This window comes from Rhinolophus sinicus, chromosome 12 (assembly GCF_057876585.1).
Source record: "Rhinolophus sinicus isolate RSI-liver-muscle chromosome 12, RSI-T2T, whole genome shotgun sequence".
NCBI lineage: Eukaryota > Metazoa > Chordata > Mammalia > Chiroptera > Rhinolophidae > Rhinolophus > Rhinolophus sinicus.
In genome coordinates, this window is record NC_142512.1 from 41,207,559 (window position 1) to 41,221,568 (window position 14,010).

Below are 14,010 nucleotides of genomic sequence, written 5' to 3' on the forward strand. Positions count from 1 at the left end.
CGGTGGGGAGGGGGGAGGAGGCGTGTCACACGGGGAGGCCCGGGCAGGGCAGCTGAAGGGGTTCTCTGAGATTCCGGCATCCGCGTCTCTCGGCGCTGCTTCTGTGAGTGAACCAAATCCTGGGCTCCGCGCGTCAAGCTCCCTCCGCCTGCGATGCGGTTTCCCTTCGCCTCTTCCTCACCTATGTGTTTCGTCCCACCCGGTGATTCATTTCCAGTCCACCACTCACCACCCGGTGGGGCAATCTTTTATCTCCCCGCACCGAAATCGGAGATCATTGAGGGCCGTCACCTCCTCAGTGCTTACCTCCTGATCGCCACAGGAACCCAGTGCCCTGCACGCCGTAGGCGCTCAGTAAACGTTTGAGTGAATAAACGAGGCTCAGGTCAGACTGATTCAGAGAAACAGCAGTTAGGAGGCCACCGGCTGGAACTCCATACGTGGCGGGGGTGGGGGGCAAGATCTGGCCAAGGGTGGCATTACACCAGACAGGAGAGCTTCTTACCGGACCAAGGTCCCACGCTTCCCAAGGCCAAAACTCAAAACGTCAGAGTTTGGAGTCAGGAAAAGGTTTATTGACGGAGAAGGCGCCAACTGAGAAGATGGGAGACCTAATGGTGTCTCAAATCCATCTAAGCCGACCTATAAGATTAAGCAATAGCTACGCTGAGATACCGTTTTCCCATCCCTCGTCCCCGGACCCACACACTCCTTGTAATCCTCAGCACCCCGCGGGCTGCAGAACTTTCGGGTGGGGGAACACGATTCAGTCCGTGACACCTACTGACCTAGAATCTGCGTTTTGTGAGGTCCACAGGGGATTCGTGTGCACCTTTAAGACTGAGAAGGAATCTTCGGAAAAGAAATGGCGGGTGGGTGGTCAACTTGTACGTGACACTTTGCATATTGTCGGAGGAAGATATTTATTCCACGTTAAACTGGCTTCCTGGGCGGATGTCTTTTTTGTGATCGGTTGTGTGGGGACAGAGTCCCAGAGAGCAGTTTCCAGGCTCTCCGCCTCACGTGGAGAGGTGCTGGCTGGTTATTAGATGGCCGTCAGCTGGAACCAGTTAGCAAAGGAAGGGGTTGGTTGGTCGGCAGAGAAGCGGACAGCGGATTGCAGCTAGCAAGTGGGTTGGTTGGCGGAGAAGCGGGCGGCCGATTGCGGATCGTGTGGCTCCGGCTTCCTGTGTCTCCAACCCAGCCGCCAGCGGGAATGTGGTGGTATGACTCCCCTATCTGTGGCTCCGTTGGTGTTCCTTTTTGGCCTCACCGTATCCTGCGTTCTGGTGCGGGGAGCGGGACTAGAGTCCCCGAGTGACAGGTTGAGAGAAACTAATATCATCATCATAAAAACTACCAGGCGTAGAGGACTTGTATATGCCCAGCCCTCTGCTGCGTACTTCACTTCTTGTACCCTGTTTGTTCCTCACAGTAACCCTATTAGAGAAGTATTATCATCCGATTTTACAGGTGAAGAGGTTGAGGCTGGGAAAGATAAGTAATGTGCCCAAGGGCTCACTAGGAGATGTTACAGTCAGGATTGGAACTCATCTTCCCAGCCAGTGCTCCTCTGAGTGTAGTCCCCGGGCCAGCGGCATCGGTGTCACCTGAGAACTTGTTATAAATGCACGTTCTCTGCCACCAGTGACTGCTGGAAGTGGGGCCCAGCAATCGGTGTTTTACCCAGTCCTGCGGGTGATTCGGAGGTGCTGGCGAATTTGAGAACCATTATTCGAAGCTCTACGCCCTTTTCAATCAATGTATGCGAGGCAACACTGGTGACTTGGCAGGGAAACCTCCTTTCCAACAAAAAAAAGAGACTGAACCAAACAGGTAAAGGCACTGGCGATTGGCCCCTGTTGTGAAAGCCCCTCGGCTTGGATGACTGGCCAGTCATCCTATGGGTTCCCTTCAGAGCCTGGGCCTGGCTCTCCCCCTGCTTCATCTCTCTGCCTCTCTCTAATTTGGTTGTTCCTCCTCCCTCGCCATTGCCCCCCAGATATTGTCATATCACTCTCTTGGGGCTCCTGTTCTGTTTCTTGCTGACCACCCAAGTCCCCTCCTCCAGCCAAAGCCCCTCCTGAGCACCAGGCTCCTGTGTGAATGAATGTTGGATATCTATCTCCACATGGATCTGTCCCTACAGACACAGCAAGTTGGCTGTAACTGAGCTCTTCATAACTTTCCCTCCTACAGCCCTGTCCTGCCTCAGCCTTCCCTGCACCTATTATTAGGCCCTCAGTAAAAGTATGGGAAATGTAATTGTAATGAGATTTTTCCTCTGAAATAATGTACATTTAAATCTGATCTCACTTACACAAAATAACTGTAAGAGGGTGGAGTTGCCATTCCTACAACCCCAAGTTGTAAAAAAGATCCTGTCTGAAAAAGAGACTCCAGAAGGAGGCAAGGGAACCTATGCAACTTAACCAGGAGGTTAAGACTACTCCTGCACTTTTCTTCAGGAATCAGGCAGTTACAAACACGTCCGCCAGGGGGAAGCATCTACTCCTTTCAGCCCTTGACTGGGCTCCGGGGTTTGGTTTTGGAAGGCTTGCCTCTGAAAGGGCCCCTAGTAGGGGAGAAGGGTAGCTGTGGGGCACTTTCACATATTTTTAAAAATTTTCCATACTCATTATAAGAAGTATCATTGTCTGTCTCTCCATTGTATTTTTTCCATTTTATTCTTGAGGAAACAAAACTGGGATTTGAAAAATGGGTCTTTGTGGTTCTCAAGCTGACAGCTACTCCTTGATATGCATCCCCCCACCCCACCCCTCTCCTCCCTTCATTTGTGCACTCAGACAAGTACTTGGTTAGGATGCTGTACTGTGGAGGTCAGGATCCTCGGCCATTTCCTAGGTGACCTCTTTCCATCCCCTACCCTCTCTTACTCTAGAGCATGGACTGTTACGGGGGAAAGAATCTGGAACCATCTAAACCCTGCATCACATGCTGAGGAAACCGAGGCTTCCAGGAGGAAAGTGGCGTTTCCAAGCCAGTCTACTAGTGAGGGACAGGACTCATGACGACTCTTAGCCCAGGGTTTCAGTCAGCTAGGCCTTGAGGGGGGCCTCCCTCTCCAGTGTCACCCCCACCCCGGCTTCTGTTTTTCTCCTCCAAGAAGACCCTCCTCCTCAGTAAAGGCCTGCGAGATCAATACTACCCAGACATTGCCTACAATGCAGGGTTTTATACGCATTCTTGGCCAACCCAGTATCAATGGAACTCCCAAAGCCTCGAGGACCCCAGACCAAGAAACTCCCAGGCTTGGACTGGATGTTTGGTTCCCAAATACAGGGAACCTCCTCCCCCCAAGTACATTTAAGCATTCCATTAGGCATTCATGAATTCCTGCAAGATTTCCTGACTGCCTAGTATGTACCAGGCACAGTGATGGACACTGCAGAGAAGGCGAAAAGAACCAACTCCTGGGTTCAGGGCTTTGTCTGGTGGGGGAGACAGCTCTGAGGAAGAGCAATGACACAGCAGCTGGAATCTGATCCAGGTAAGGGAGCCAATAGGAGGAAGCAGGTAAGTCCCAGATAGTCTGTCCTTCTGTCTAGAATGCTTACCTGACTCCTTGTCACTTAAATCTTGGCTCTAATGTCACCAATGGGAGAGGCCTTTCTGAGCACACATACCTCCAATCTAAAGTAGTTCCCTTCCCCCAGACACTTTCCAGCTCATGTCTCTGCTTTATTTTCCCTGATGGCATGTATCGCCATCTGAAATTAACTTCTTTATTCATTGTCTGTCTCTCCTTACTCCCTACTGTAATGTACACTCCATGAGGGCCTTATCCATCTCTCTCAGGACTATATGCTCAGAACCTAGAGTGGTGTCTCGCACCTAGCAGGCACTCCATATATGCATGTTTAATGCATGAATGTTTGAATGTTCTATGCAGTGAATCCCCCAGTGTTATTGGTCCTGGGCTGTGATCTTGTGAAGAGAAAGGGCTGCAGAGGTGAGGATGCCAGGAAAGAAAAGGGTCATTAATGGAGGAAAGCTTCCTGAGGCAGATGCCTGGGCTGGGGAGAGGAGGGGTGAGGACTGGAGTTACCATTTAAAGGAGACATATTGGGGTAGGTCCACAACCTGGTGCTACCCTGACAAACTGGGCCCCTTCCTTTACCCCTCCCCTGTTCCACCTCTTCCTTCCCATTTGTTCATCAACACCTTCCCTGGCAAACAGAAAAGATGAAAGGTGGGGTGGGATCACTAGTTTTGTGTTTTATCAGATAATCAAGTGACAATTTCCTTCTTGGGTATGAGGCCCAGGAGATATAGGAGAAATGTTAAAGAAGTTTCAAAGATTGTTGAAGAAACACAAGACAATCTGTATGTTTTCAGTTCTCTGTTTCTGTGTGTTTTGATTTCATAGCCATTGTAACATTTGTTCAAAGCCAAGTTTGGCCAATTTCTAGCTGGGTGACTTTGGGTAAATTACCTAACCTTTCTGTGCTTTAGTTTCTTCCTTTTAGAATAACCATACTTACTTCTTGGGTTGAGGTGTGTATTAAAGAAAGAAAAGTATGCAAAGTTCCTAGACCAGAGCCTGGCATGCCGTGATCACTAAATGGAGTGGAGTAGTCGTTCCCTACCTCTTGCCTTGCTCTGTCTTCTCTTCTCCTAACTGACCATGCTCAGCTCCACCTCTGTACCTTAGCTCCTGCTGCAATTTGTCACCCTCCCCCCCAACCTGGGAGTGTAACAAACTGATTTCCTAAGGTCTTGATCTCTTCAGGGGTTCAAGGAGGCTTCCAGTATCTTAGAGGAAACCAGGTGGCTGGTTGTGTAGCAGGGAGGGGAAGGAGGTGGCAAGGCAGGCTGGTTATAAACAGATGGGATGCTAGTGGTCAGGAAGGGTTAGGCCCTCCTGTCTGGCAATGACTGCCTCTCCCCTTTTTCCAACCCCCCCCCCCAAATATAGCCTTTAAAAGGTTAATATTGAATTATGTAATAAATGTAAGAATCCCGCCTCCTTATAAAAATGGAAATATTAGAGTTACAATTTCATCCTCCTAACCTCCTTCAATTTTACCTTGTTATCATTGTTATCCTTTGGGTCACACTGCCCCTTTGTGACATCTCTTCTTCAGGGATGCCCAGATTGTATCAGGCTGCAATGGCTGGGGAGATGCCACCCAGTCCTGTCCCCGCTCCTAACCAATCCTACACAGGACTAATTAACTTCTAGAAACCTTTTCAGAAGCTTCCATTTGACACTTTCTCTCCCTTCTCAGAAGTCCTACAAGTGCTTATCTCACGATTTGCAAAGGCCCAATACATGTGTGTCCTGCACTGTCACTGTTCCCTGTGTTGATGAAAGAAACCCAAATCTGTAAACAATTTTTTTTTTTAAAGATTTTATTGGGGAAGGGGAACAGGACTTCATTGGGGAACAGTGTGTACTTCCAGGCCTTTTTTCCAGGTCAAGTTGTCCTTCAATCTTAGTTGTGGAGGGTGCCGTTCAGCTTCAAGTTGTTGTCCTCTCAGTCTTAGTTGTGGAGGGCGCAGCTCAGCTCCAGGTCCAGTTGCCGTTGCTAGTTGCTGGGGGAGCAGCCCACCATCCCTTGCGGGAGTCGAACGGGCAACCTTGTGGTTGAGAGGATGCGCTCCAACCAACTGAGCCATCCGGGAGCTCGGCAGCAGCTCAGCTCAAGGTGCCATGTTCAATCTTAGTTGCAGGGGGTGGAGCCCACCATCCCTTGCAGGACTGGAGGAGTTGAACCAGCAACCTTGTGGTTGAGAGACCACTGGCTCATGTGGGAATCAAACCAGCAGCCTTCGGAGTTAGGAGCATGGAGCTCTAACCGCCTGAGCCACCGGGCCGGCCCAACAATTTTTTATAAGAGTTTATTTGAGCCAAAACTGATGACAGTTGTTGGGCAGCAAGATCTCAACTGCTCTGGAGAATGACAATTTCTTAGTTTCTTTTACACATTTAAAATTAAAGCGGGAACATAAGAAAGATTACATGAGGGTGGGAGAAAGCAAGGTGGGGATTGGATTACAGAACAGTTAACAAGATCATGTACTTTCTCCGAGGGTGATTAAGATTATGTCAAGGGTGTGTTAACCTAGATGCACAAAAACACTGGACAGGGCTTACTTAAGGAAAAGGTAAATCTTTAACTAAAAATTCATATGCCTGGGGTGTGGCTACTCACCATAACCTGCCCAGTCAGGAATTTATGATCAGATCACCCTGTGAGGTTACTTTCCATAGAACCCCTTTTCGTCCATACCTTTCAATGGCCAGTCTTGTCTCTCTCAACAAGAGTATAAGCTCTCTGAGGCCAGGCCCTGTCGCCTGCACATTCTCCATATCCCTAGTTTCTCTGGCTCATATATGGTGCGCAGTGTGAATGGGGTCAATAAATACTTGCTCTGTGGAATGAAGAATTCTGCCTTTATCTATTTGAACAAGGAGGTCTTTAAGGGGTCTGCTGTAGACCAACACTCTGACTAGTGATTGATGGTTTTTTGTTGGGGATGCCTAACCCTACAGCCTCCCTGATGAGAGAAGATGGTCAGAAGCCCAGAAACTGGATTTAGACAGGTCCTTGCTCAGCCTCTTACAAGCTATGTGTGACCTTGGACAAGTCATTGAACCCTTCTGAGTTTTCTTCACCTATAAAATGCAGGCAACATCAGCCCCCTACTTCTTGGACTGTTGTGAGAATCAATACGGGTAATGGGTTTAGGCTATTTTATAGGCTTCTTAGGTTCACACAGGTTTGAATATTGAATTAGGAAAGATAAAGGAGGGAGACTTGTCAGTATCTCCCCCAGAGTCCCTCGCGGAGGGATTTTACCCGTGGAAAATCCTGGTGGAAAACTCTGCCTGGGGGAGGGGGATGCGGTGGCATTGAGTATTAAGCTCTTTACTTCTCCAGGGTTAAACGCTGCCACACGTGTGTTCCTTTTGCCCTTCCCACCTCCCATTCCTGGTTAGTCCCGAGTTGAATACCAAATACTAGAATATGGTAGAAAAGATCAATTAAAACGGTTACGGATGGAACAGACACAGATCACTGTGGGGTGGTAGATGCGGCGCGCGTATCTCCACGCCCCGCCCCGCCCCGCCGTAGCGGGGCCGCTGATTGGCCTGCACAGTGTGACGTCACTTGGGGTTTTTAAGGCTGAGTTCCTCCACTGCTCTGCAGTGGCGGCTTGCTGGATGCGGGCGTGGAGGTTCGCGTGGCGGCTCAGGCGACTGGCCCGGAGGGGCTCCTACCGCAGAGAGCGCGGCTGAGGTAAACGGGCTGTTCAGGCGGTACTGAGGCGGCCTCCGTCCGGGGCCTGGGGAGCTGGAGTGGGCAATCAGAGGAAGGCGGGCAGAGGAGTGTCGGGGTCTGTGGGGAAGAGATCGCCGTGTAAGGAGGAGCGTGCCTACCGCCTGGGGATGTGGAGGGTGGGTGGGAGCGGGCTTCAATCTTCGGTCCCAGCGCCCGCACCTTAATTCTTAAATTGGGGGCGCTGCCCGACCTGCCTCTACCCGCGAGGATTCTCGCCTGGGGAATGAGGTCGCGGCTTCTGCTACCGCACCACAAGCTCGGAGAAGACGCGCTGGAAGCCGATAGTCCGCCAGTTCCACGCCTTATCCCCCACCAGTGTCCCGGTACCTGGGGGTTTCTTCAGGTCTCGTCGCCCTTGTTAGGACTCCAGGAAGAAGGGAGCGCCTTTGTTACACCTGCAGCTGTTTTAAAAAGGAAAAGAAAGAATTTTAACAAGGAAGCATGGGCAGCTGATTTAGGAAAGGATCAAGACGTTGCACATTTCATGTTTATTAAATGTCTCCTCTTTTCTCTGATGACCATTCCCTGCTCAGATAACCTAGCTGTGGTCCCCGGAGCCTGTAATTTCAAGACCTCCTTCGTGCCTCTACTGTGAGCCCCAAGACCCGCACTTTAGCCGGAGCTCACCATGGGGAACCACTTGACAGAGATGGCGCCCACCGCCTCCTTCCTGCCCCACTTTCAGGCCCTGCACGTCGTGGTCATCGGGCTGGACTCAGCTGGAAAGACCTCTCTCCTTTACCGTCTCAAGTTCAAGGAGTTTGTCCAGAGTGTTCCCACCAAAGGCTTCAACACAGAGAAGATCCGGGTGCCCCTGGGGGGGTCCCGTGCCATCACCTTCCAAGTGTGGGATGTCGGTGGGCAGGAGAAGCTGCGACCATTGTGGCGCTCCTACACACGCCGGACAGACGGGCTGGTGTTTGTGGTGGATGCTGCCGAGGCCGAGCGGCTGGAGGAGGCGAAAGTGGAGCTACACCGGATCAGCAGGGCCTCGGACAACCAGGGTGTGCCTGTGTTGGTGCTGGCCAACAAGCAGGATCAGCCTGGGGCACTGAGTGCTGCAGAGGTGGAGAAGAGGCTGGCGGTCCGAGAGCTGGCTGCGGCCACGCTTACCCACGTGCAGGGCTGCAGCGCTGTGGATGGCGTGGGTCTGCAGCCAGGCCTGGAGCGCCTTTACGAGATGATCCTCAAGAGGAAGAAGGCAGCCCGGGCAAGCAAGAAGAGGCGGTGACAGAGGCCTGCCCTGCCTCACCAGCAGAGGGCTGTGTGCACACCTGGACAGCCAGGCAGAGCCTGCGGCCCCTCACTCAGCCCCAGCGTCAGGACCTGTCCACCTCAGTGAAGGACCCAGGAGCACACTGGGGGTCCTCTGTTTTGGTGCTGAATTGGGGAGGGGAATGAGACATGGACTTTGTTCTCCCATTTCTCCCTCATCCTCCCATCTGGAGACATGGGGGCTGCAGGACTGAGGAGGTTTCAGTGTAAAATGTGACTCTACCTCGACCTTGTTTCTTGTTTTTCTTCTTTGGTTTTTTGATAGATGTGTTTGGGAGCAAAGGAAAGTTGCATTTGGGATGAATGAGAACTGTCTCTGCCCTGTCCCCACCCCCCACTGGGGAGTCTCCCCAGGCTGCTTTTCTAGGGATGCCAGTCACAATAGTCTTTATTTTTTTGTGTTTGTGTGAGAGTGCCAAGAATCTCTTCCCACATTTGTAGATCCACAGCCGTTTTATAAGCCATGTATGTCCTCTGTATTAAGTATTTTTTAGCATTTGTCTATAAGTTATTAAAGACTCATGATACTATAGCTCTAACCATGGTCTGGTATGATTTTCGTCTCTTCTTACCTAGCTCCAGGAACAATCTAACATTTCTTTCCCCCACCTTCTTTCAGCTCCCCCTCCCAACTCCGGTTCAAGCCGTTGTTTCTCAGTCTGGTTGTGTAGGACTCAGCTCCCTGGCCCATGCTGGTATTATGAGCCTTGTACCCCCCCCCCCCGCCCCCCGCCTCGCTTAAGGGGTCCCTGGTTGTCAGTCAGCTGCTCACAGCAGCTTTAGCCAGCTGCCGGCCACTCACGCCAGTTGCCTGCCACTCAGGATGAGGGCGGGCCACTCACACTGACCCCTGGTTGCTCAGGGCAGCCCAGCTCCAGGGAGAGCTATTGTTCACAATATTAGCTGTAGAGGGCGCAGCTCACTGGCCCATGTGGGAATCGAACCTGCGACCTCAGGGAGGTTAGGAGCAGGGCGCTCCAACCACCTGAGCCACTGGGCTGGTTGGCCAAGTCTAACATTTCGATATGGGCAGGGGTGGGATCTGGGGGTGGGTGGTGAGAACAACTATCTTGAAGGTGAATTTTCAGAGCAAGTGCACTTCTAAAAATTAGAGTTAAACCCCTCTCCCAAGCTATTGCCCGATCTCTGCAGTTTTTTTTTTGTGTGTGTGAGGGATCCCTTCTTTCTCCCACTTTTCTCCCTTCCCCTCATCCTCTAGCTCTTACTTGCCCCTGATACCAACTTGTCCTTGCAGATTTCACTTCAAATTTTGCTGCTCTGAGCTGCTTCTAGGTTTTTGCCTTTAGGGACACGTTCTAGGTCTACATAAATAAGTCCTGAAAGAGCCATTCTGTCCCCATTCTCCTCCTCTCTCTAGCAGTCAGGTTGGTCTGGATTTCTTTTCTTTTTTTTCACCTTAGGGGGGATCCGCTGAGAATGGAAAGTAGTTCCTGGCCTAAAGCCACCTAGGTGTGCTCAACCTGCTGACTACTTACTGGCAGCAATGGCAGTGATTGGTGCCGGGGAAGCCTGGGCTGCATTGAGGCAGCCTGGCCCTGTGACTAAGCCATGAGTTGCCCAGATCTGGGAATGGTAGCTGTTCCCACGAGAGCGGCAGTGGCAGCTTATGCCTGGTGGGAGTAAGGACTGCTGGACATCCACCCCCAACCCTCTGGGAAAAGAGGGGGAAGGTGTAGGCCACCAATGTTAGCTGTGATAGTAAGAACATGCTAAGGTGAAGGCCAGAGGGCCTCTGCCCAGACTTTCCGGGCAGCCCCCTCCTCACCAGCATCAAGGCCCTGCTGGGTCTGAGGTAACAGAACAATCAAATCCTCCATATGGGTGGGAGTAGTGAATAAAAACCCAGCACAATTCTTTCCAGCCCCCAGTCCCCCTCCCCCCTTTGTGCAAACATGGGCTCTGCAGGGCAGGTTTGGAGTCCCTGCTCCGGAATCATAAAGACCTTGAAAACCCTGCCCCAGGGGAGTTTTCCTCAGGAACTGCCTCTTCCTAGCTGGGCTGGCAGAAGCCCAAGTTTTCTGCTGAGTATGGGCCAGTTCAGATTTGCCCCCTCCCCACCCTGGGACTGGCAGGACAGGGGTGAGTGTGCATTGATCCGGAAGGGTGCCTAGTGTGCGTCAGTGCTGGGGACTACTCAACAGAGCTGCTGGGCTGGTTCTGCTGGGGACACCCACGTGGCCCCCCTCTACACAAGCCTGTGACTCATGGCTCACAGTCCTCCAACACAGTCTTCTTCTGCAGCCCAGGAACAGGCTGGGGAGGACCTGGTGAGAAGGACCTGTCCTGCTGGGAGATCTTTCTGACCCGACCCACTCCTCCCCAATTCTGCTCTTTTGTCTCAAAATCTCCAAGGACATGTTTTCTCCATTTCTTGTCATCTAGGGGACTGAGGTCTCTGGATTTGGGAGAAGGATGTATACAGAGGTGCTCGCCCCTCCCTAGCAGAGGGGCCTCCAAAGTGCCAGCTCTTGGCTCTGCCTATCTGGTTAGGATATCTTCTGCTCCCCCAGGCTCCAGCCCTGGGGGCCATGGTCCCCATAGGAGACCAGCTCTTTCCTACATCCCTCTGTGGCCAGCTGGTGGGGGTGGAAGACTGGGGAGGGGGGAGGGGGATGGTGGCACAAGTGAAAGTGAGATGGAGAAGCCAGTTGCTTTGAAGGGTTTGCAGGAGGGGGAACACTGAAGAAATATTGGAAAGCTACATTCTGGCTGAGTGGGGCTGGGAAGCTTTGGAATAATCCTCCTGCCTTGGTCCATTCCACCTAGGTATTCTGCATGCTGAGATTCTGGGACAATTGTTTGGAATAGGGGTGGGGTCAGGGTTGGGGGGGGGGTTGTAGTTCCCTTAGCCCAGCTTCTTTAAATAGACTTTCTTTGAGATCCTGAGATGGATGCTGAGGGAAAGGCTCCCTGAGGGCAGAGGGTCTTTGGGGACCAGGAGTGGTGGGCAAGGCCCGGATACCTGTGAGATGAAGCTGAAGGAAATCAGTGGGCCCAGAGTTGGGTCCCCCTTCTGAGCTGCCCTCCCCCCTACTTCCCGGTCTCCACACACAGGTTGGATTGTAAAATCCAGATGGAGGACACTTTCCCTGGCAGCCTGCCCTTCCCCAAGCCCCTCCTCATGAGAGCCAAGATGGCAGTGGTCCCTCACCTTCCTGTGCCCTCTGCAGCCCTCCTATGCTGCACTTGCTCCAGGAAGAGAAAAAGCAAAGAGGAAGGAAAGAAGTCCCTAAGGCTGACAGGGCAGTGACTTACCCAAGGATACACAGCTACTTGGTGGTACATACATACATCCTTCCTCCAGGCTGGCTTTTGTATTCACAATATAGACAACAGGAGATAGGAGCCAAGCGGCAAGTCTAGCATCCCTGAGTTCTGACCTCCCATTCCCTTCCTCCCTCCCAGCCTTGATTAGACTAAGAGCCAGCTTTCTGCTCCCCAACTCCCCTTCCTGAGGAGTGGGAGTTTTATCTCCAAAGCCCAGCACAGCTCTGGCCTCAAATCTGGCCAGAAGTTCCCACCCTCCTTTCACATTGACCATGTGTCATTCCAAGTCTTTCTTGAGATGGATGCCTCTACCAGGCCTGAGAAGAACTGAATTCCACTGAAGTACCGGCAGCGCATAGGACAGCCTGTTCTCCAACCCAGGCCATTTTGGATGGAGGCCAGCGGGAGGGAGGGAGCGAAAGCAGTAAGGGAGGCCCAGACCAGCACTAGGCGGTAAGGGGTGGGCAGTCTGTAGCCACACATCATTTCCAAGGCCATCTGCATACCACGGGCTGGGGAGTTTGTGGGTGGGTGTCATGGGACCTCCTCCCAGGCTAAGCCAGAGGAGGGTGTTTTCCTTCCTTCCTTTTTAAAAACATTTTTTTACTGTTCTCCCCCTCCCCCACGTGGTTACAAAAGTAATAGATTTTTGTTGTGAAAGAAACTTAGAAAATGGAGAACCCTGTAATCTAAAATTCAGAGCTAGCTAAACATTTGAACAGGTTTTTATATATAATCTTCCAGATGTTTTTTCTGCATATACAAAAAAGGCATGTATATATAACACACATGGGACTATTAGTATATAAGACATACTGTGGTATAGTTTTTCTTTCCTTATTTACATCTTGGGCATTATTCAATGTCAAGACATATGGATTTTTCTCATTCTTTCTGATGACTACGTGAGATTCCATTGTATGAATGCACCATCGTTTGTTAATTAAATCCACAGAATGTCCACAGCAATGAGCTTCCTTGCATATATTTCTTTGTACATTAAGGGGGAGATTTCCCATAAGATAAATTCCTAGACATGTAATTGTCGTCAAAGGGTATATGTATTTCAAATTTTCATAGATAATGCCAAAGTGTAGAGAGGGTTTGAGTGGGGCGGGAAATTTGATCCAGCGTCCTCTATGCCCAGAGTTCAAGATCTCTTCACACTAAGGTGTGTGTTGGGTAGACATTATAGTGCTCCTGCTTTTTGGGAAGTAAGAAATAGACCGGTTTCTGTAAACTTGAACAAATCATTGAATTTCATCATGCCCTATGTTCTCATCTATAAAACTGAGAAAATATCTGAGTATAATGATCAAATAAAATACTATAATTGTAAAATGTCTTTGTAAATACTAAAGTGTATATGCATGTTAAGTAATAGTTACTCTATCAACAAAGCTAAGAAAAAAAGTGGGCCAGGTGGAAAAAAGAAAGAAAATCACTAGCAACTTGGCAGAGGATTTGCAGGCATGGGGAGTGAGCTTAGGGTGACTTTCAGGGGATTGAGCCCTATGGGGGTTGCTGGCTGATGGTGGAGGTGGGTAGATGGTGAGGACTCCCTAAGCACCCGGCTTCTCGCAGACGTTAGGCAGAGTGGGCGAAACAACTCCTAAAATAAATCCCCAGGACTTGGCTCAGGGAGAGAGTCAGGCTGAGACTAGGAGTACATGCTGTGAAGGGAACATGGAGAACAAACCTGGAACCTGAAGGAGGGCAGCCGAGGCCCTGGACCTCACCCAGGGTGACCCTTGACTCCTCTAGTGGGGACCCCCCCCAACAATTGCTATAGCTCATGGACTCCTGGAACAGGAAGCAGAAGCCAGTGTCAAATACCTTGGCCACTCTGGGCTGTTTGGGGCCTCACCTCTCTGTTTAGTTCATTCAGGCCCCTCCTGAATGGAGTGGGGAGGCAGAGAGGTAGGGAGCCAGGAGGGTTTATCTCTTTAGCACCTCCCACCCCCTTCTATTAGATCTAGTGAAAAGGCTGGTGGGGGAGTAGGGATGACAGCTGGGTTTTAAAGATTGCTGAAAGTGAGGTTTTGTGCTTTTGATTGTGTTTGTTTTTACAAGATTATCTATTGCTTTTCACTCCAAATGCTGACTTATCCTTAGGGAGAGGGAATGCAGAACTGCT

General features: G+C 50.9%; 1 protein-coding gene across 2 annotated transcripts; it reads left to right on the plus strand.

Annotated features, from left to right (window-relative positions):
• Nucleotides 1–1,550: 1,550 nt before the first annotated feature.
• Nucleotides 1,551–9,117, plus strand: ARL4D (ARF like GTPase 4D). Of its 2 annotated transcripts, XM_088788953.1 has the most exons (3): nt 1,551–1,836; nt 2,903–3,511; nt 7,844–9,117. In XM_088788953.1, the coding sequence occupies exon 3, from the start codon at nt 7,939–7,941 to the stop codon at nt 8,539–8,541; it is 603 nt and encodes a 200-aa protein (XP_088645079.1). In that variant the 5' UTR covers nt 1,551–1,836; nt 2,903–3,511; nt 7,844–7,938; the 3' UTR covers nt 8,542–9,117. The 2 variants fall into 2 exon arrangements, with proteins under 2 accessions (XP_088645079.1, XP_019607752.3); XM_019752193.3 differs by lacking the exons at nt 1,551–1,836; nt 2,903–3,511 and adding an exon at nt 7,090–7,268.
• Nucleotides 9,118–14,010: the final 4,893 nt, after the last annotated feature.